Source organism: Chiloscyllium punctatum, chromosome 6, assembly GCF_047496795.1.
Source record: "Chiloscyllium punctatum isolate Juve2018m chromosome 6, sChiPun1.3, whole genome shotgun sequence".
Classification (NCBI taxonomy): Eukaryota; Metazoa; Chordata; class Chondrichthyes; order Orectolobiformes; family Hemiscylliidae; genus Chiloscyllium; species Chiloscyllium punctatum.
In genome coordinates this window covers 22,173,987-22,197,666 of record NC_092744.1, presented here as the reverse complement: position 1 = coordinate 22,197,666, position 23,680 = coordinate 22,173,987, and the positions used below count along the sequence as shown (strand labels likewise).

The 23,680-nt window shown below is 41.5% G+C and overlaps 1 protein-coding gene across 1 annotated transcript; it reads right to left on the bottom strand.

Annotated features, from left to right (window-relative positions):
• Positions 1–507: 507 nt before the first annotated feature.
• On the bottom strand, positions 508–23,132 carry LOC140478620 (5-hydroxytryptamine receptor 3A-like; the record flags this gene model as incomplete). The annotated part of the gene is made up of 8 exons (XM_072571837.1): positions 23,040–23,132; positions 12,766–12,923; positions 12,628–12,672; positions 12,303–12,412; positions 9,563–9,732; positions 3,941–4,101; positions 2,019–2,229; positions 508–683 (listed from the first exon to the last, which is right to left on the bottom strand). Coding segments are annotated over exons 1-8 (1,104 nt in total), but the record flags the coding sequence as incomplete, so codon positions are not given.
• Between the last annotated feature and the right edge of the window lie 548 nt (positions 23,133–23,680).

Sequence of the window (23,680 nt, the reverse complement as noted above, 5' to 3'; positions counted from 1 at the left end):
TGCGGAAAGAGGCTACTTGGCCCATTATGTCTGCACTGACCCTCCAAAGAGCATCCCACTCAGAAGCACCACATCCCTCATAACTCCATGTTTACCATAACTAATCCACCTAGAATATCCCTGGACACTACAGGATAATTTAGCATGGCCAATCCACTTAACCTGCATATCTTTGGACTGTGGGAGGAAACCCACTCAGACGGGGTGTGTGGTGGGGGGGTGGTGGGGGGGGGGGGGGGGGGGGGGGGGGGGGATGTGGGGGAAGAATGTGTAAACTCCACACAGACAGTCACCCAAGGTTGGAATTGAACCCAGGTTCTTGGCATTGTAAGGTAGCAGTGCCAACTACAGAACCACCGTGCCATCCCTAGTCTCTGGAGTGAAGGTTTCCATTTGCATCCTGAATACCCCCGAACCCAGGTGAACTGGCAAAGAGCCTGAGAAAAGAGTGATGTTACCTTGGACTGTGATTTTGGTGGCCAGTGGGACACGGGAAATCTGATGGTAAACAGGTGGCTTCCCTCTCCGCCAGAACAGTTTCGCCCCATAGTTCAAAACGATGGTTCGCATCCAAGCTGGGATTGGCTTCCTCTGTTTCGCATTCTGGTGGATGATGTTTATAATGATGATAGTCTCAAACAAGCTGCTGACCATGAAGGTCAGAGACACCAGGAAGAAAATGGCTGCCAGGAGATCAGCAAAAGCAATAGTGTCAGACTGGCATGGGGAGCATTCCTACTGCTGCCTTCAATCATTTGGACAAAACAGGCATTCAGCAGAGAGTCTGCATGTTGCCAAACACTATCCGATGTGTTTGCCATCATAGCTTCTTGCAAATCAATTATGACAAGTTACATTCGTCGCTAAATAAAATGAGGAAAATACACTGCATTCAGGCCAGTGATCCCAATATTCACATTCTCAAAGCATGTAAACGCTTATAGATTTTCTTGTGCATTTGATCATTAAACAGTAAAAGAATACACAGAAATTCCAAGTGCACTTTAGTCACAATGTTTGTTTTACTTCCTTGGTTACTAAACGGTAGCAGATCTTTGTTCAAAAAATATGGACCCGCTGAAATATTGTGTCGTTTTATAAACAAACACACAAAGTGCTGGAGAAACCCAACAAATGGGCAGCATCTGTGGAGAGAGAAACAGATGTTAACAGTTAGAGTCCGTTATGACCTCTTTTCAGAGAAATAGGAGTTAACATTTCGAGCCCAATATGACCACTTTTCAGAGAAACAGGTTCTGAAGAAGAGTCATATTGGAATTGAAACCTTAACTCTGTTTTTCTCTCCACAGGTGCTGGCTGAGCTGCTGAGTTTCTCCAGCATTTGGTTCAGATATTCAGCATCCACAGTATTTTTCTTTTATTTATTATGTGGTTGTGTGTTTTGCACGAATATAAGGCTTACTACTGATACCTGGTGGTGCACTCAGAAATACAGCTGCACAAGCAGTTACACAAACCTCACATTGAAAGTGCAGGATACGCATGCGTGCACACACAGACACACACACACACACACACACACACACACAGACACAAACACACGTTTAGAAGTTCAACAATGTAACTGACCGTCCCTAGTCAGCAGTTTGTGTGCACAGTGGATAATGATGTACTATGTTGTACTATGGCAACAAAGAGTATTACAGCCCTTTTATTCATTCATGAGTCATGGGCATCATTGGCAAGATTAATGTTTGTTGCCCAACACATGCCCATGAGAGCAGTTGTGAGTCAACCACATTGCTGTGGATCTGGAGTCACACATAGGCCAGACCAGGTAAAGGTGACCAATTTCTTTCCCAGAAGGGCATAAATTGATGATAGTTTCATCTACTTCAAGTTCAGATCAAAACACAAACTCTACCAGCTTTCCTGGTGGGGCCTGAACTCACGTCCAAGTGATGAGTCTGGGCCTCTTGATATTTAGCCCATTGACATTACCACTGTGCCAGCTGGGAACATATTACGAGTAAGCACAATGGAACTCCAAGTCTTACCTATCAATGGAGTGTGGGATGAGTTACTGGGTAGCAAGTCCTTCACAATGATGAGGAAAACTGAATAGCCTAACATGAGGGTCATCTTAAAGGAGGCTCGGTCAAAACTATGAGCAGGCAGATAAAAGCTCACAATGTCCGTCAGCATGAGGAAGGCACTCGGGATGAGTATGTTCACAATGTAAAACATTGGCCTTCGCTTCATTGTCACCTGCATGATGAGAGACGATGGATTGTGAGGGCTTGGTCCAGTCACTGAACTAGAGCAACAGCTGAAAGCCAGAAATGAACGTTAACAAATACACAAGAATAACATCACATTCGGAATTCCTTGTTTCAGAATCACAAAGTAGTTTAATCATGTTGACATGGCGAAGGTTATCTTAATTTGTGAGAAATACCAGAAAGAGGGGCCAGAAATAAAAGACAGTTGCTGATAAATTAAGTAAGGAATTCAGGAGAAACACCTCTACACAGAGAGTGATGAGAATGAGGAACTCTCTACCACCAGGACTGGTTGAGACAAATAGAATAGGTGCATTTAAGGTGAAACTAGAGAAACATACTACAGAGGGGAAAGAAGAGAAGCAATTAAGTGATGGACTGAAATGAAGTTTGGTTGAAGGAGAATCTAATGAAGTAGAAATGAGAGCAAAGAGGAGTTGGGCCAAATGGTCTGTTTTTGGAGATTATCCATAACAGTAGTTAGTATTCAATGGTATGCACTTGCATGCCTCCCAATAAAGATTGCAAAAAAGAATTAATTACCAAGATAGGAATTTTCAGCTCATGGAGAGAGAGGCTGGCATTGTTCTCCTTCAGGCAGGACTGGTTGGGGGAGATATCACAGAGGAGTTTAAAAATATAAAATTTGGTCAAGTAAATGAGGAGAAACTGTTTCCACTGGCAGGTGGACGGTGGTTGAACCAAAGACCCTGGCTAAGTAAATGGGAACTGATCATTTGTACAAACCAGGAATATTGCTGACAAAAGACACTTTGTCAAAGCTTTTCAACTTGCAATCATCGGGTCAATTTGCAGAAAGTGCCAATGCAAATAGAAAGTCATACTTTGAGAAACCATGATTTTGCTTATGCATTCTCCATGGCAATGTATCCACCAATCAGAGTTCACTTGCCAACCAATCAGAACTGTCCTCTCATACGGTATAAATATTGGTTCTCCCCTTTAAGAAGATATTCTTGTGAATTGTCTGATGAGTTCAAGATGTAACGCTTCAACAAAATATGTCTTTTCAGCAGTAATTGGGAAGAGAGTGAGGGGCAGATGAGGAGAGATTGTGTGGGTACACCTTTGGAAGGAATTGACTGGCTGGAAGGAAGAAGACTCAATGGCAACGTTCACACAGGAATTGGTAAGAAGAGCAGTGTGAATAGGATTAACTGGATAGCCCTTTCAAAGGGCCACTACTGAAATGATGAGCTGAATGACTTCCTTCTGCAGGGTCCCATTGAAGAACACCAGCCCCAAACTCCTTGTGGCAGCATGGTAGCTCAGTGGTAAGCACTGCAGCCTCACAGCGCCAGGGACCCAGGTTAGATTTGCACCTCAGACGACTCTCTGTATTGAGTTTGCACATTCTCCCCGTGTCTGCATGGGTTTCCACTGGATGCTCCCGTTTCCTCCCACAATCCAAAGATGTGCACGTCAGGTGAATTGGCCATGCTAATTTGCCCATTGCGTTAGGTGCAATAGTCAGGGGTAAATATAGGGTCTGGGTGGGTTACTCTACGGAGGGTCAGTGTGGACTTGTTGGGCTGAAGGGCCTGTTTTCACACTTTAGGGAATCTAAACAACTCCAATTTTGACGGAGATCAGGCCAATCATGGACATGAACGTCGATTACTCATTACCATCTCAAATTGAGCTACGTGAGGCGAGGAGACAAACATGGTACTTACTTCCATGGATATAAAATCATAGCTTCCCCAGTCCTCCAGAACACTCTTCTCAGAAGCTGTGATCTGGAGGAGTTCCCACTCTCCTTTGCTTGCAAAAACTTTCTTGGATTTGGACGTTATCTCCTCAGAAGTCTCTTTGATGTGCAGTTTCATATCTTTGTCTACAAAGAAAGAGGTTTGGTTAGGAGACAGAAAGAATTACATTTGTGTCATTACTTTCACAGGGTTATAAAGAAAGGCTAGATAGGCTGAGACTTTTTTCACTGGAACATAGGAGGTTGAGATGTGATCTTATAGTAGTTTATACAATAGTGAGGGGTATAGATAGAGTTAAAGGCAGTGTCTTTTCCTTGGGACAGGGGATTTCAAGACTAGGGGACGAATGTTTAAGGTGAGAGGAGAGAGATTTTAAAAAAGACATGAGAGGCATTTTTTTTTATATCCGGAGGGAGATTCGTGTGTAGAATGAACTTCCTGAGGAAGTGGTGGATGTGGGTACACTTACAACTTTTAAAAGACGTTTGGATAAGTACATGGAGAGGAAAGGTTTGGAGGGATATGGGCCAGAAGCAGGCAGGTGGGACCAGTTAGTTTGGGATTGTGTTTGGAATGGTCTGTTTCACTGCTGTATGACTATGACTCTGTCAGGACAGGCTAAAGCACTTTACAGTCAATTATTTAATTTTGAAAACTGGACACTGCAGTGAAAACAGAAACATGTAGCCAATTTGAACATTGCAAACTCTCACAAACAACAAACCAGTTATATGATGCCAGAAAACCCATTGTGTATCAAACATTCCAGGAAACGTACAGCAAAGGGTTATACACAGAGTAAATCTCCCTGAATATTGTCCTTATCAAACACTCACAGCGTGGGTGTAGCATGGACTTAGGTGCTTTAAGCAAAGTTTACTGCAAGATGTGAAATGTGAGAGCAGGAAGTTCAATGGAGGGTGAGCAACTGGTGATTTTTCCATCTATTCTCTTTCAGTTCATTCATTGATTTGTAGGAAGGTGCAATGAGGGCCTGTCTTCCAATTGTTAAAAATTTGAAAACTGTTATCTTTTTAAAAAGCAGCTATATTTGTATTTAACTGAAAAACAGTAGAAATAAGAGGTCAGGGTCAACATTAAAAAAGTAATCCAAAATAAAATAAGGTTAACGGAAGGGAAGTAAACTGGTAGCGCAGCTTGATTGAGTGGAATGTGTGGCCGATAACATGTGGGAAGTCACACATCTTACCAGTGCCTCAGAAGACCACATGTGCAGGAAATGCTGCCAGCTGTAGAAACCTGTGCTGTACATTTCAGAGCTGGAGTGGTGGCTACAGTCTCTGTGCCACGTCTGTGAACCTGAGAGTTCTATGAGAAACACATCCAGAGAAGTGTGGCAGATTGACTTTAATTTGCATAAATGCGAGGCATTGCATTTTGGTCAAACAAATAAGAACAGGACTTATACAATTAAAAGAAGGGCATTGGGTAATGTTGTAGCACAGATAGACCTAAGTATTCAGGTATATCATTCTTTTAAGTTTGCATCACATATAGATAGGGTGGTTGAGAAGGCACTTAGCACACTTGTATTCATTGCTTAGACCTTTGAGTACAGAAGTTGGAATGTTATGTTGAGATTGTACAAGATGTGGGTGAGGCCTCTTCTGGATTACTGTGCTCAGTTCTGGTCGCTCTGTTGTAGAAAGGCTATTATCAAGCTGGAGTGGATTCAGAAGAGATTTACCAGAATGTTGCTGGGAATGGACAGTTTGAGTTATAAGGTGAGGCTGGATAGGCTAGGCCTTTTTTCACTGGAGCGTAGGAAGCTGAGAGGCGATCTTATAGAGGTTTATAAAATCATCAGGACCATAGATTAGGTGAATAGCAGATGTCTTTTCCATAGGGTGGGGGATTTCATGACTAGGGGGCATATTGTTAAAGTGAGAAGAGAAAGATTTTAAAAAGACATGAGGGGAAACTTTTTTTATACAGTGAGTGGAATGAACTTCCAGAGAAAGTGAGGGATACGGGCACAGTTGCAATGTTTAAAAGAGATTTGGATAAGTACATGAATAAGAAATGTTTGGAGGTACATAAATGCAGGCGGGTGGCACTGGTTTAGTTTGGGATTATGATCGGCATAGACTGTTTGCACCATAGGGGCTGTTTCTGTGCTCTGTGACTCCATGACTGTAAGTGGTCACACCACGGCAAAAGGGCCTTGAGGCAGAAAGAGAATGGACACCACCAGACAGTGCCAGAGAAATGAGCAGGCAATACAGGTGTCCCCTCAGCGCTCACTCAAATCAGCTTACTACCTTGGAAGTTTATGAGGGCACTGGTTCCTCAAGGGGGTGCAATCAGAGACAGTTTTGTAGCTCCAAAGTACCTTGAAGAACACAAAAAAGGAAGTGCAAGAGTGAAAAGGATTCATTAGTTGGGAGGTGTTCCTATGGCCACAGATGTGATTTTACAGTGGTCTCCCTGGTAACAGAATTAAGGATGTCATAGAATAGCTGAAGGACATTCTATAGTGGAGGGTGAACAGCTTGATGTCATGGCCCACGTTGGTACCAATGACTTTGGACTGGCAGAGGATGTGATCTTGGCAATCAAAATTTAGGGAGCTGGGGAAAAAGTTAGCCATAAAAAGTAGTAATCTCTGGATAGCTCCCAGTGTCACTTACAGTTGAGCACAGAAATACAGGTTAACGCAGATGAATGTATGACTGAAAAGATGGTGCGGGGGGTAGGCCTTTAAATTCCTGGGACTGGCTCTGTACAAGCCGGACAGGTTGCATCTGAATGGAGCTGGGACTGAGTTCCTAGCAGCGTGTTTTATGAGTGCTGTTAGAAGGACTTTAAACTAACTTGGCAGAGGTGTGCAAACCAACAGAGAATATTCAAGAAAAATGTCAGGACCTGCAAAATACCTGGAGAGACAGACAACAACAGCATCGAGAATAGTAACTTAATAGATGAAGTCAGGGTAAGGGAGAAAGTAATGAAGTCTAACTCAGGGTTACTGTGTATGTATGTGAAATCACAGAGTACAGTTAACAAGATTGGGGATTACAGGTGTGGATTGCAATGTGGAAATATCATGTCGTGGCAAATGGCTCGAGGAAGGGTAGAAGTGGGTATGAAATATTCTTGGATATGAAGTGTTCAAAAAAGATAGAAAAGGAAGGAAAGAGGAAGGGGTGGTGGCATTTGTTTGGAAGAGCATTACCGGAGAAAGAGGGGGTAACAGAGGATTCAAAGATACAATCAATTTAGCTGGAGTGAAGGAACAAAAAGTGTGCAGTTGCATTGCATAGGCACTACAAAAATATAGGCCCGAATTCTGAGGAGAACAGTGGTGCAGGCTAGAATTCCATAGTCTCAGGTTAATGATTTGGGAGAGTAGATTCAACCCCACCATGGCAGATGGTGAAATTTGAATTCTTTAAAAATCTGGAATTAAAATCTTGCCGAATGGTGACCAGAGAACAATTTGGTTCACAAATGTCCTTTAGAGAAGGAAATCTGCCATCCTTACCTGGTCTGAAAGTGACTCCAACCTCACAACAATGAGGTTGACTCTAATGACGTTCTGAAATGACAGAAGCAAGCCATTGAAGGAGCAATAAATGGTGGCCCAGATGGCAATGCCCACATCCCATGAAAGAATTAAACAAAAGCAAATTGAGGGAAGGAGGCAAAAGAACAAAACTGCTGGGAATTTACAGAGAAATGCCAACATCACCAAGTGATCCAAATCAAGACTGGATACTGGTGGTGTCAGGCTACTGGTCACAAGATTGGCCAAGGGGATCAAATGTCAATGGCAGGGTGGGGGCTGATCTATAAGTCAGTGATTGTTGGTAAGGTTTAAGGTGATGATGGAGAATGGTTATGATCAATCTAGAATAGGAATAAAATCAATTGGCAGATAATCAATTTTGAGTTAGAACTAAACTGGGCTGGATAGACTGTAAAGTAAGATTAATGGTAGAATCTATAACTGAATCATGCCGAAGAGGAGATAGTTCAGGTACAGTCAAGGTACATTCCTTCAAACGGGGAAAGGTCAAACAAACAAATCTAGAGCTCCCAGAATGCCCAAACAGATAGGAATCAAGAAGAAATAAAATTTATGCTTCTGGTGTAAGGTGGAAAATGCAAATGAGAAGCAAAAGATGTACAGAAGGTTCAGAGAGGTGGTGAAAAACCATATTAGAGAAGCAAAGAGGAATTGTGAGAAAAGACTGGCTGCCAACATAAGGGGCAATTCACAAAGTCTTCTAGAGAATGTAAAAAGAGTGGTAAAAGGAGGAGTAGGGCTGAATGAAGATCAAAATGAGGATTTACAGCTGGAGGCAGGTATTAATTGAATACCTTGCAACATCTTTTTTAAATAAATGGATAATGCCAAAGATTAGATTACTTACAGTGTGGAAACAGGCCCTTCAGCCCAACAAGTCCACACCGCCCCGCCAAAGCGTAACCCACCCATACCCCTACATCTACCCCTTACCTAACACTATGGGCAATTTAGCATGGCCAATTCACCTGACCTGCACATCTTTGTGACTGTGGGAGGAAACCGGAACACCCGGAGGAAACCCACGCAGACACGGGGAGAACGTGCAAACTCCACACAGTCAGTCGCCTGAGGCGGGAATTGAACCCGGGTCTCTGGCGCTGTGAGGCAGCAGTGCTAACCACTGTGCCACCGTGCCGCCCACGTGGTGGCAGAGGAAGAAACTGTGTCACCAGAAATACTCAAAATTGATAAGAAAGCAGCATTGGATAGACTGATGGTAATTAAAGCTGACAAGGCACTGTCAAGACGAGACACATCCAAGGATATAGAATGAAGAGACAGTGGAAATTTCAGGGGTACAGACCAGTTATGAGGATAGATTGGAGAGCATGAAACTGTTCTCTTTGGAGAGAAGGCTAAGAGCAGATCTGATTGAAATCACAACGAGGCTGAATAAAGTAGATAGGGAGAAACTGTTCCCACTTTTCAAAGTAAGAAGAAGGAGCGGGCATAGATTTAAAGCGATTTGCAAAACCGGCACAAATAATATGAGAAAGAAATCTTTCCACGCAGTGAGTGGTTTGGATCTAGTGTGTTGGAAGCAGGTACAATTGAACCGTTCAAGAGGGCATGACAGTTATTGAAAGGGAAACAATGTACAAGGGAATGGAGAAAAGGGAGCAGTATGCTACTGAGTCATGACTCTCATTTGGAGAGCTAGTGCAGTCATGATGGACTGAATGGTCTCTTTCTGTACCATAACATCTCTATGATTTAGTGTAAAGCTCCACCTATACCTTGCCAATAATAGATCTCAAAGTCAGTATGAAATTAATAGCAACAATTCCAGAAACATAGCTATTATCCTTCCCACACACTAACCACCTCAGATACCAGTTCTGAATTCATTCAGTCTTCCAATCCTGAACAAGAGCTGAGATTGCCCACACAATCCATTATGTTTTCACTAGAATATTGCCTGCCGGGTTTGTACACTTCCTCCAACTTCTTGCTGTTGCCTTTAAATTACATTTCTCACATTAAATTGTGTCTGTGTTACTACACAACTCAGAATTACTCTGATTAGTCATTACCAGAAAAGGTGATGGATGAAACGGTAAGTGGACATTTCTGAACGTCGAATGGAAAGTACAAGATATTGAGATTACACGAACTGACGATCCTCAGCGGTTTCCCATAGATGACCAACCCTGTGTGATGTACATACAGATATGGGGTCTCAGCAGATTTATCTTCATCTACCCTGTTTCAAACACAAACAAATTCGACATGTTAATAACTCCCTTTTCCTTGGTACTATCAGTTTTATTTTAATAAACGACATCAGGCAGGTAGAAAATGGAGCTTCTCTTTCTAATCTTGGAGTAGAGGGTTTGGTGTTTGTCGTGGCTCAGTGAGTTATACCTTCTTGACCTTAAAGTAGAAGGTCAGATTTCGAACGCCACCCTGTGGACTTGAACACACAGTCCAGACTGATGTTCAGGTGGTGCTGTCTTTCAGAACAAACCATGAGTGAAAGTCATTTTAGTCTGGATGGAATGTTTGTTCCCCCCGATCTGACTTCCCATTAGGCGGGTTTGGTTAAACGCCTGTAGTGTGAATATGCCAGAATGTGACAGTGTCCATGTGTTTGTGAAAGCATGTATGCACATGTACAGGAATGTAAGTGGTTAGGCCTATATGTACATTCCCATTTGAGTGGGGAGATGACATGGTTAGTCTGTGTGTGCGTGTGTGCATATGTTTCTGTAGTGGGCTGAATTATAAATGATTCTGGAGAAAATTGGGAAAGCTGGGGAAGCAGGGACCACATCGAAGGGAACAAAGATCGTCCCACATTCATTTAACAGCCATTTGGTCTTACAGTAGAATAAAGGGGGAATTCCACTCCAGAGGGACACAAGAACATAGACAAAGTGATAGACCATTTGGCCCATTGAACCTGCTCCACAATTTAACAAGATTATTGCTGATCCTTTAGATAAATGCCATTTTCCCTTATTATCCTCATATCCCTCGATACCTTGAATATCTGGATGTCTATCAATCTTGGTCTCAAACATGTTCAAGGCTGAGCTTCTACAGACCTCTGGGTAGAGAGTTTCAAAGTTTCTCAGTCCACCCCTTATTCTGCAACTAGGACCCTCCGTTCTAGACACCGCCATCCTTCCTTCCTTATCTGCAAGAATTTTAATATTTGAATGAGATTATCCAGTGTCCTTAATCTCTCCTAACAGGAGGATTCTACCATCTCACAGAGTCAAATTGTGTAATCACAGGGGGCACTAATTAAAGCCTAGCAGCGCTCAATGTCCTGTACCAACAGTGACCATTGCTGGTACTGCATTCCAGTCACAAGACAATCTTCGAAGGATCATAGCTTTGTAAATGCTACATCATCATGAGAGGGGTGTATAATGTGATGGGGATGGTGGCAGACATTTAGAGACCATGAGCAAAGCACTTGGGGTATCCTTCCACAGAATCCAAAATCCAAATTAAGGATGGCCTGTCCGTGCCCATCACCAGACTGTGAAGGGAAATCTGTTGGGCTGGCTGCCTTTTGTGCGTTATTACTGCTTAGGCTTCAATCAGCCCAATAGTGAGTAGGCCACTGCAGCTGGGAGAGACATGAATGCGTAGGCAGTGAGCAGACCACCAAATGGATTTAACAAAGACCTGTCTTTAGACCCATCAGTGAGGGAGTATTAAATCTAAACCAGTGTGTGCTCTCACACAGACGATGTATATAAATGTTTTTGCGTGTTATGACCACAGCTGATTGAACTACTGGAAATATTACTTCCCAGAATGAAATCCAGTTTAATAGATCATATTTTTTGTTTTAGTTAATGTGGTGGTCATTCACAAAAATAGTCACATGAGGCTGAAGAGCTTCCTTAACAGAACAGACATTAATTATACAAAAGATAGAAACAAAATGAACTTGCTACCTAAATATAGAAGAGTTAGATAATTCTTAAAATCACACAATGAAACTAAGTTCCATCCTGTTTTTCAACACTATATATTACAAGGATTCAAAACTGGAGAAACTGATCCTCTATATCAGATCATTAAATTCGACTTCTTTCCTTTGTTCTCTGAAGTCTTCTTACATAAATACTTACACTGAGAACTTAGATTTTCATAGGTTCTAATAGCCTGCAGCTTTCTAACCAAACACTCCTGGATTGGAAGGTAGACAAAGCATACTTTTCCACTGAGGTAATTGTACTTTCCTCGAACTGTCCTATAATTCTTTCTGGAAAGAGATTGTACTTGCTTCTACTGCAATCAAGTCTCCTCTGAGTTGCCCTAAACAATTTTAGTTTGTTTCATAAACTAAAAATCAATCCTGAACCAAAACTAAACTAATGGCATTCAGTGTTTCCTCACCTGTCATAAACCAGCACAGTAAAAACAATTTTGCTTTAACATTCCAAGCATCCTTGCTGTCTGACACCTACTGGATTAAGCCACTGTTCTGGAGGGACTATGTGACTGAATGACTGTTTGTTTAAAACTTCAGAAAAATAAAACCTTATAAAGCTCTATTTTAAAATCAAAACTTTTAAACATATATAAATCAGATACATATTATCACAGCATATTGATGTGACTACAGTGGTAGCAACCTATACGCTACATTCACTGAAAATTGTGTGAAAGTTTCTGACAAGTGAACAATTCTGAGAAGATAAATCTTCAGAGTAAGGCACTGAGCAAACACCTTGTGCTGAGACTCAGCATGTGCATCCTGGTTGAGAAATTTCAACCTGACAAGAAGGTAATGCACTCAAGACTACTCACATCTCAAGGATGAGGACATCAGGAAGCCAGAGCTTCTCCTTAGGCAGAGCGACCAAGTCTTTCCCGCTGAAGTCTGATGGGTCCCACACCAGGAAGTCATGAAACCACCTCTGCAAGGCAAGATATACATCTTTGTACAAACTTTAATAGGGGGAGAGCAGCCTTAGAACAAACCCTCCATCCATCCAACAGCCTCCTCATCTCCCTACACCCTTCCCACATGCTGCTGTCTGGTACTGCCCTGCCCTACCCATCACAGCCAGTTCCACCACCACTACCCCTACCCCGCTGATAATTCTCAGCATTTATTGACTCTATCATTTACCTGTTCCATCCAGAGATATGTTGTTAGAATTTCTTGCTTCTCATCCTTGAAGAGAAAAGCAAAATGAGTGGCATGAAAATCTAGCATCTGAAAAGTTTTGACAAAGCATAAGAGCATGAGTGTGGAGTTTCTCCATACCAGACCCAATATCGCGTGGAGTTGGATGGTGAGGTTGATTTCCAATGGCTGAGTGAAGTTCTTCACGGGGCGAATTGCTGTATTTTCAAAGACATCAGCAAATGTCTTTATGAACCGGGCTCCATCTGAGTCAGAGAGACTGAGCAGGGAAAAGTTACCTGTGAATGAAAAGAAGTTATAGAGTCACAGAAAAGGCCCTTTGGCCCATCAGGTTGGTGCTGGTCAGAAACAACCACCTAACTATTCCAATCGCATTTGTCAGCACTTGGTCAATAGCCTTGTATGCCTTGGCATCCAACAGTACATCTAAATTATTTTTAAATATTACAAGGATTTCCACCTTTACCACCCTTACAGGCTGTGAGTTCCAGATTTCTTCCTTATTAATGTAGATATAAAAAATTTATTCACACTGTCTCTAAATCTCCTGCCCTTTACTTAAAATCCATGACCCTTGGTCATTGATCCCTCCACCAAGGGGAAATGTTCCTTCCATCTCAATAATATTCACCTTCAGTCTACTCTACTCCAAACAAAAAACAACCCCCGTCTATCCAATCTCTCTTTATGACTAAGAATCTCTAGCCCAGGCAACATTTATGGCTAACTAAATTCACCAAGCAAACAATCAGTCTGTTAGCGAACTAGTCAAATATTTATAATGCAATAAATATCTATATAAGCATACACTTTGGGTGCTATGTGCAAGTCTGAGAAGTCATATATTTAAGTGGATGTATTTAACTGTAATAAACATCCAAATATCTGACCCAGTAAAAGCCTGACTCTTGGTTACAGATATTACTTGGGCTAATATATAAAAACCATGAAATACGTAGTGTTGTCAGCAAGTGATTACATCCTGGTGGCAGAGCAAATGTGCTAGAAAATGGTATGAGAAACTGAGGGTGTGGGAAAATGACAAGTCAGGATTGAAGGGACAGTTGTGAAAAATATTATTTTCCTTATAGTCACCCACCACTTATGTATTCAGAGTAAATTTCTTCTTTGCAAACACGCATGAAGACTACAGAGCTGTAGAGAAGCAGGAAACATTTGTAAGCACTTTTCCTTTCAAAGAAAAGAGGAATCAACAGCTGTACCATTCTTTTTCAATACTGGGGCTATTAGAGATAGATGAAAAGATGGTTTCAAAGAACTAATGCAATTCCGAGCAAAATGCAAAAGAAAAATACTTAGAAATAAAACAGTTTTCAACATTAAAAAAGGCTACTCTGTACTAGGGGATCAGTTAGTTCCACATTTGGACTCCTCTGATTCCACATGAAAATATGAAAGGGAATATGATGTCACCATCCTTCTTTTAGCATGAATGCCATCAACAGGCACCAGCCTGCAACTTCCACAAAGTGAAAGAATGAAAACAATTACTTTTCAAGCTACAACAAAGAGAGAGGCAAGAAAACAGTAGACAAGCCAACGGAGAAGGAAGAAGGTTTCATGCTGCAATACAACTTTTCACTTGCAATTTTTAAACACCAAAATGCAAAACAGAAAGGATGGAAGGTGAAGATCTGAGCATGGAATGACATTCAAACAACATTCTGTCCAAACTCCAGTTGCTTATGGAGAATGAATGAAACTTCACGTTGCAGACCAATACTTTGCGAACAAAGAGAGACAGCCTGTCAAACCTCTTATTGCCTTGAGAAACAAAAGGGGTGTAAAGAATTAAAATCCTCTGGTATTTTGAGTGATGCCCACAACAATCCAGACAAAATTTTCCATGTAATAGAAGATAAACTTAAGTTCATAGGTTTGAATTTGTGTCATACTGGCAACACCCAGAGGAAAATATTGTCTCTTTTGGAGACTGGCATCAATCGCAATGTATGATCAATAAAGCTAACCTCAGCAGAAAGACTAATGGAACAGTTATTATCTCTGTCTTACTGCTGGACAAAAATTACACCATTGGTGTGTTGCTAAATATGGTGCAAATTTGAAGCAGTTGTAACAGGTAAGCAACATTTACACAGTCTTGATTCTATAATGACTATTGGAACTGTCAACAGAGTAAACAAAACATCCAGGTCTTATACAATGTGAATGGTCTCATCCACAAAACAGTGCCCAGCACATTGCAACATATGTCAACTACTTTTTACAAGAGGTATTCAGATAAAATGTGCAAGAAGTGTTCAAAGAAATCCAAAACGCTCCACAGTTCTCCACAGTAGCACATGAAGAATAGTCAAACAAAATGCATTGCAAACTCCTACTATGGGATGCAAACCGTTTGATAAAGTCCAAGCGATAACTGAAATGTTACTGTTTCTAGGCTTCTGTCAGACAGGACCATGGTCAGTTTAACACCACATGAACACTGCTAGAAAAGCTGAAGCATTTATCTGTATCTTGGTGATAGATGTCAACCTTGACACTGGTGCAAATGCAAATACTGTCCTTTAACCAAATCTTGCATGCAATGAAATGTAGTACAGTTGGATTAAAGGTTTATATTGGGTCTGACATCCCATGCAATGGCATTCTAAGTCCTAAACATCAATACAATGTCTTAGGATGGATGCCTGAGCCTTTTCTATATCATTGCTGTACCAGTATGCACACATTTACATGACATTTTGATCACAAGTTAACCAATATATAAATTCCAACACCAAGATTCCAGACGATAACATCAAGTCGATCCATGATCTGATGGGTCTCTTCCCAGACCAGTTTGATTTTACAGATAATTTTAATGACATTGCAGTATTAATATAAAAGATGATCTACTCTTAGCAAATAAGGCAGGACAAGTGACTGAGGTGTCAGTGGGAGAGCACTTTTGGGGCCAACGACCGTAATTCTATTAGTTTTAAAATAGTGACAGAAAAGGATACACAGGATCTGAAAGTTAAAGTTCTAATTTGGAGGAAGGGCAATTTTGACAGTATTAGGCAAGAACTTTCAAACATTATGATTTGGAGATGCCGGTGTTGGACTGGGGTGTACAAAGTTAAAAATCACACAACACCAGGTTATAGTCCAACAGCTTTCGATTGCTGCTCCTTCACCTGAGGAGCAGTGCTCTGAAAGCTAGTGCTTCCAATTAAAACTGTTGGACTATAACCTGGTGTTGTGTAATTTTTAATTTTCAAACGTTGATTGGGTGCAGATATTCGTAAGTAAAGGGATGGCTGGAAAATGGGAAGCCTTCACAAATAAGATAACCAGAGTCCAGAGGCAGTGTCTTCCTGTTAGGGTGAAAGGCAAGCCTGGTAGGTGTAGGGAATGCTGGATGACTAGAAAAATTGAGATTTTAGTCAAGAAAAAGAAGGAAGCATATGTCAGGTATCGACTGCAGGGATTGAGTGAATCCTTAGAAGAGTATAAAGGCAGTGAGAGTATACTTAAGAAAAAAACCAAGATGGCATGAGATAGCTTTGGCAAATGTGGTTAAGGAGAATCTAATGGGATCTTATAGAGACAGTAAAGACAAAAGGGTAACTAGGGAGAGAACAGGGCCCGTCAAAGATCATCAAGGCAGCCGATGTGTGGAACCGCAAGAGAAGGGAGAGATACTAAACAATTTTGCATCAGTGTTTACTGTGGAGAAGGACATGGAAGATACAGAATGTGGGGAAGTAGATGGTGACATCTTGAAAAATGTCCATATTACAGACGAGGAGATGTTGGATGTCTTAAAACACATAAACATGGATAAATCCCCAGGACCTGATCGGGGTGTACTCTAGAACTCTGTGGGAAGCTAAGGATGTGATCGCTGGGCCCCTTGCTGAGATATTTGTATCATCAATAGTCACAGGTGAGGTACTGAAAGACTGGTAGTCAGCTAATGTGGTGCCAGTATTTAAGAAAGGTGGTAAGCACAAGCCAGGGAACTGTAAGCCGGTGAGCCTGACATTGGTACTGGGCAAGTTGTTGGAGGGAATCCTGATGGACAGGATTTACATGTATTTGGAAAAGCAAGGACTGGTTAGGGATAGTTAACATAGCTTTGTGCATGGGAAGTCATATCTCACAAACTTGATTGAGTTTTTTGAAGAAGTAACAAAAAGCATTGATGAGGGCAGTGTGGTGGATGTGATCTACATGGACTTCAGTAAGGCGTTCGACAAGGTTCCTCATGGTCGACTGGTTAGCAAGGTTAGATCACATGGAATACAGGGAGATGGAGCCATTTGGTTACAAAACTGGCTCAAAGGTAGAAGACAGAGGGTTGTGGTGGAAGGTTGTTTTTCGGTGCTGGGTCCACTGCTTTTCATCATTAATGATTTGGATGTGAATGTAGGAGGTATAGTTAGTAAGTTTGCAGATGACACCAAAAGTGGAGGTGTAGCGGACAGCGAAGAAGGTTACCTCAGAGTACAATGGGATCTTGGTCAGATGGGTCAATAGGCCGAGGAGTGGCAGATGGAGTTTAATTTACATAAATGTGAGGTGCTGCCTTTTTGAAAGGTAAAACAGAACCGGACTTATGTACTTAAAGGCAAGGTCCGAGGGAATGTATTTTCCAAGCAACATATGTTCCAAGCTTGATGCCAATAATATTGGTTTGTAGTTTACGTGGGAACTAAAAACTTTTAGGAACACATTTCATGAATGCTGTTTTCTTAGAACAGCATTTGGATTATCCGTAAGACACAATATACTCCAGCAACATAAGTTGTCTCAGTGCATGCAGTTTTAGATTTTGGATTACATTACAATGTGGAAACAGGCCCTTCGGCCCAACAAGTCCACACCAACCCACCCATACCCCTTACCTAACACTACAAGCATTTTAGCATGGCCAATTCACCTGGCCTGCACATCTTTGGACTGTGGGAGGAAACTGGAGCACCCGGAGGAAACCCACGCAGACACGGGGAGAACGTGCAAACTCCACAGTCAGTCGCCTGAGGCGGGAATTGAACCCGGATCTCCGGCGCTGTGAGGCAGCAGTGCTAACCACTGTGCCACCGTGCCACCCACAGTTCTGAAGAAAATAAGACATGATCATGGCATAAACCTTCACAGTACATGAAGACAGAAAGAAAATAATATTTCATTTTCAGCAGCAGAAAATATCAAATCAACATGAACTATATTAACTTTATTTGAATAAACCTACCCTTCAAATAATTTCAGACCAATCTCTATCAAAAATGGATGTACAAAAGATGCAAACACCACAAAACAAAAAGGTAGCTCGTAAAGGTATTGCCAATTCTTTCAATTTTGTTCCCTGTATACCTGTATTCTAGTTTTGTGACCAAAATTTCTCCACCTTGAGATTTGCCTTGCAAAGATATAAGTCCAACAGGAAAATCAAATATTTTTAAATTCCTCAAAAAATGCTTAATCTTATAGCGAGTATATTCTTCAGTACTATGATCCCTGTATGGTGGTACGTGTATGGAATGAGCTGCCAGAGGAAGTGGTGGAGGCTGGTACAATTGCAACATTTAAGAGGCATTTGGGTGGGTATATGAATAGGAAGGGTTTGGAGGGATATGGGCCGGGTGCTGACAGGTGGGACTAGATTGGGTTGGGATATCTGGTCGGCATGGGCGGGTTGGACCGAAGGGTCTGTTTCCATGCTGTACATCTCTATGACTCTATGACTCTATGACCTTGTTGGATCTAGCTGCATCCCAAAAAGGCTTCTGAGTGTGTCTATTCCAACATGACTAGTCTGTTAAATTCCATTCTAAAGTCCTTATGTCAGGTCAGGCAAACTATTCCAACACAGAAGGGATACTCTCATTTTAGTTTTCCAAATGCAAGTGTCCTACCCCTCTCTATTCACAGCATCTTATTGTTCGCACTGACCACTAACCATTGGAAATGATTTGTCACAACTTCTCACAAGCACACCTCCAATACCACAACAATGCAAAGATCCAAGGATATGATGTAGAAGTACAATTTAAATCAACCTCTCTGATGACTATTCCCAATGCACTTAGCACATTTCCATATCCAAATAAGAATAAAGGTACACTTCTAAACTTTGAAGTGGATATTATTGAACCCAAGTTGGAGCCAGTCTCCTCTTTGATCTCATTCATTTTGGTCATAGTCACACAGGGTAGGCAAGGACCAGAGGATGGCCTGAAACATTCGACAGGTTCCTGAGCTGGTACATTCTTTATGATCATTCAGAGATAAGCTGGGACTCTCTAGGAATGTAACAAATGATTATTCCACAATATCTATATTAAGGTGTGCTTGACCATATACACATCAGTCACATTACACCGAAAAACCCAAGGGATTGGCACATAAATCTACCTATTGGCCCGCATCAAAAAATGACATCAGAAAATTCATTAAATCATGTGAAAACAGCCCCAGTCTGTTCAGCCTCTCCCTATAGCTCAAATTCTCCAACCCTGGCAACATCCTTGTAAATCTTTTCTGAACCCCTTCAAGTTTCACAACATCTTTCCGATAGGAAGGAGAACAAAATTGCACACAATATTCCAACAGTAGCCTAACCAATGTCCTGTACAGCTGTAACATGACCTCCCAACTCCTGTACTCAATACTCTGACCAATAAAGGAAAGCATACCAAATGCCTTCTTCACTATTCTATCTACCTGCAACTCCACTTTTAAGGAGCTATGAACCTGCACTACAAGGTCTCTTTGTTCAGCAACACTCCCTAGGACCTTACCATTAAGTGTATAAGACCTACTAAGATTTGCTTTCCCAAAATGCAGCACCTCGCATTTATCTGAATTAAACTCCATCTGCCACTTCTCAGCCCATTGGCCCATCTGGTCAAGATCCTGTTGTAATCTGAGGTAACCATCTTTGCTGTCCACTACACCTCCAGTTTTGATGTCATCTGCAAACTTACTAACTGTACCTCTTATGCTCGCATCCAAATCATTTATGTAAATGACAAAAAGCAGTGGACCCAGCACCGATCCTTGTGGCACTCCACTGGTCACAGGCCTCCAGTCTGAAAAACAACCCTCCACCATCACCCTCTGTCCTCTACCTTTGAGCCAGCTCTGTATCCAAATGGCTAGTTTTCCCTGTATTCCATGAGATCTAATCTTGCTAATCAGTCTCCCATAGGGAATCTTGTCGAACGCCTTACTGAAGCCCATTTAGATCACATCTACCACTCTGCCCTCATCAAGCTTCTTTGTTACTTCTTCAAAAAACTCAATCAAGTTCGTGTGACATGATTTCCCACACACAAAGCCATGTTGACTATCCCTAATCAGTCCTTGTCTTTCCAAATACATGTACATCCTGTCCCTCAGGATTCCCTCCAACAGCTTTCCCACCACCGACATCAGGCTCACTGGTCTATAGTTCCCTGGCTTGTCCTTACCACCCTTCCTAAACAGTGGCACCACATTAGCCAACCTCCAGTCTTCCAGCACCTCACCTGTGACTATTGATGATACAAATATCTCAGCAAGGGGCCCATCAATCACTTCCCTAGCTTCCTACAGAGTTCTAGGGTAAACCTAATCAGGTCCTGGGGATTATTCCATCTTTATGCATTTCAAGACATCCAGCACTTCCTCCTTTGTAATATGGACATTTTTCAAGGTGTCACCATCTATTCCCCTACATTTTTTATCTTCCATATCCTTTTCCATAGTAAATACTGGTGCAAAATACTCATTTAGTATCTACCCCATTTCCTGCTGACCAACTTTCTCAATGTCCCTTGAGAAGCTAGTGGTGAATGGTTATCTTAAACCATTGGAATCCTTGTGTGGGGATGGAGGGATAATGGTGTGGCTGATAGACACACTGTATCATTAGGCTGAAAGTAATTATCAGCTTCTTTAAAGTCTGATCAAATATTAATACAAAGAGACACATGAACTTTAACATGAAGCAAATTTATATGGTTAATCTACTTAGTACCTATTAAAGACATATGCAAATCTATTAGCTTAAACTGCAGAACATAAACACATACATATATACAAAACTTATGCACATACACGCACACACACACACACAAAAACAAGTGAGTCTCAGATTGCCCACTATCCTCTGGGGACTGAGTGCAAGCGTGGCACTCAGAGCTCTTTCTCAGATTCCACGGCATCAGTCTTATGAACCCCAGCTTGATGATGTGAAGTCCAATGAGCTGGACAAAGTTCCTGATACTAATACTCTTCTGAATCTAAGGTTATGTGCTAAATCCTCTTTTTGTAATAACTTCAATACTTTTCCAGCCCTCAAAAATAGGTGGAAAAAAAGTCCAGGCGGCCCCATACAGACCACACAAGCAGATAGTTCCCACTGTTCTGCAAGGTCGGCCAGTTTTCCACCAGTTAAAACACCTGTTTTTGCATTAGGCCTGTTTTTCATGCCCTTTTCCACTTAACTTCAACTGCTTGTTGCTATGTCCAATTAATCTTTAATGGTCTGGTCTGAATATATCATTTTTAAGCTGAACACCACACACATCCACTGTGCTGTCAGCAAGGAAGATCCAGGAATTTGACCTAGTGACAGTAAGGCAGAAACAGTATTGTTCTAAGTCCAAATGTTGTGTGACTTGGAAGGGAATTTGCAGGTGGTGCTGTTCCCATGTATCTCAGCAAGGTGGGTGGCACAGTAGCTCACTGGTGAGCACTGTTGCCTCATAGCACCAGGACCTGGGTTCAATTCCTGTCTCAAGTGACTGTCTGTATGGAACTTGCACATTCTCCCCGTGTCTGCGTGGGTTTCCTTCAGGTGCTCCGATTTCCTCCCACAGTCCAAAGATGTGCAGGTCAGGCGAATTGGCCATGCTAAATTGCCCGTAGTGTTAGCTGCATTAGTCAGAGGAAAATGGGTCAGTGTGGGTTACTCTTTGGAGGGTTGGTGTGGACCTGTTTGGCTGAAGGGCCTGTTTCCACACTGTAGGAAATCTAATCTAATCTCCTGCCCTTGGGTTTTAAAATGTCAGAGATTTAGAAGGGTCTACTGCAGTGCATTTTGTAGATGGTATACTCTGCTATTGATGGAGGGAGTGAATGTTAAAGATGATGAATGTGGTGCCAATCAAGTAGGGCTGCTTTTGTTCTGTTTGGTATCAAGCTCCATGAGTATTATCAGTGCTGCATTCATCCAGGCAAATAGGGAACTTTCTATCACATTCCTGACTTGTGTTTTGCAGATGGAGGACAGACATTGGGTAGACAGGTGGTCTGTTGTCACTGCAGAATTCTCAGTTTATGACCTAGCCTTGTAACTACAGTATTTATATGACTGGTGCAGTTCAGTTCCTTGTCTATGGCAATCTCCAGATGCTGATAGTGGGGTATTCAATGATGTGATACAATTTAACATCAAACAGCGATGATTAGATTCTCTCATGTTGGAGATGAGATTGACACTTATATGGTGTGACTGTCACTTACCGCTTAATAGTCCATATTGTCCAGGTCTTGCTGGAAATGGCTTAATCTGCTTCAATATTTGAGGGATCATGAATGGTGCTGAATAGTCTACAACCATCATCAAACACCTCACTTCTGACTTTAAGGAAGGTTATTGATGTGTCTTTTCAAAAATAAAATCCAGGAATCTACAGGTTACTTCAAATAACTTTTCCACAATCCTTCAAAATTCAAATCTTCATTAAAATATTAAATCTTAAGACTTCATAACAGACTACACGACAAACCATTGTTGATTGTAAAGCATTTTGGAATGATATGAGGTTAGGAATAGTGCTATAGAAATGCAGGTGTTTTGTTCTCTCGCACAGGTTTAGTGATTCAGAAACCTAGAAGCAGTTGTGATTTTCCTCCTATGTTTGTGAAATTATTAGTTTGATAGAGCAATCATCTTCACCAACATTGGATTACAGCACTAGCCCTGGATCAATTCAGGCTAATATTACTTCCACATTCTTACTCCATTAGCTTGTATTAAATCCAAATTCATCTCTCTCCATAGCATGAATAAATCCCACAATAATCCTGCTGTCCCACTCTCTCACTATACCCTTACACCAAACCCAAACTCCCATAACCCATCTGAATTCCAAACTAACCCATTGCCCTGCTCATTCCCTATCGCCTTTTATCAATCCAAAATTAATCTTACTGCCCCATTCTCTCCCCATATCTAATCCCACTATCTTGCTGTCGCTATAAACTTTCTCTTTCTAAATGGTTAAAACAATTAATCTCTGATTCCAATCCGAAGAGGAAATTGTCTTTCCTTATTTAGACCACTGAAATCCCTTCATTTTATTTTGTAAATTTCATTTTAGCCTTTCCTGTGCCAGCCAGAAACATTTTGTTTTTCACAAGACTTGGGTTCTTACCCTGAAACAGACAAATGAGCCACATGGAGAGCAAGAAAGGGCTCCGATGAATCCTGAAGATGTCGAGAGCCATTCGTTCAAGCTGTGTCAACAATTCAAAGTCACAATTTATAGCGCCACCCTTGACATTGCCATAGTTACTGGACCATCCCTGTCCAATTAACTGCTCGATCTTTAACTCTTACATTCCTATTTTTCTGGTGAGAGAATTCCTGTGTTTCTCTTCAGTCTTGATTGCAATGTTACAAGTGGTATCATTAGTAATTTGTTGCAGAGATTGGAAATGTGTAATGGAAACATTGGGTAGTACAGTTCGATCTTTTATGGGTGTTTTCTTTGGTTCAGTTTGATATTAGTTTGTATGTTTAAATTAGAGCTTTCAGAATCATTTGTGACTTCAAGTGAATTCAACATGACACTGCAATGTGGTACTAAGGTAGTGCTGCATTGTCAGTGATGCTGTCCTTTGGGTAAATCTATAAATCAAGGCTCATATCTGCCCTCTCAGGTGGCTGTCACTACTTGAGAGTGAGCAGGGGAATCCTTCTCAGTATAATGTTTAGTTCTCATTTGCCATCTGCTTATTTATCTCATTACTTCTGATAGGAGCTTCCGGTGTGGTAATTTCCTAATTTAATACA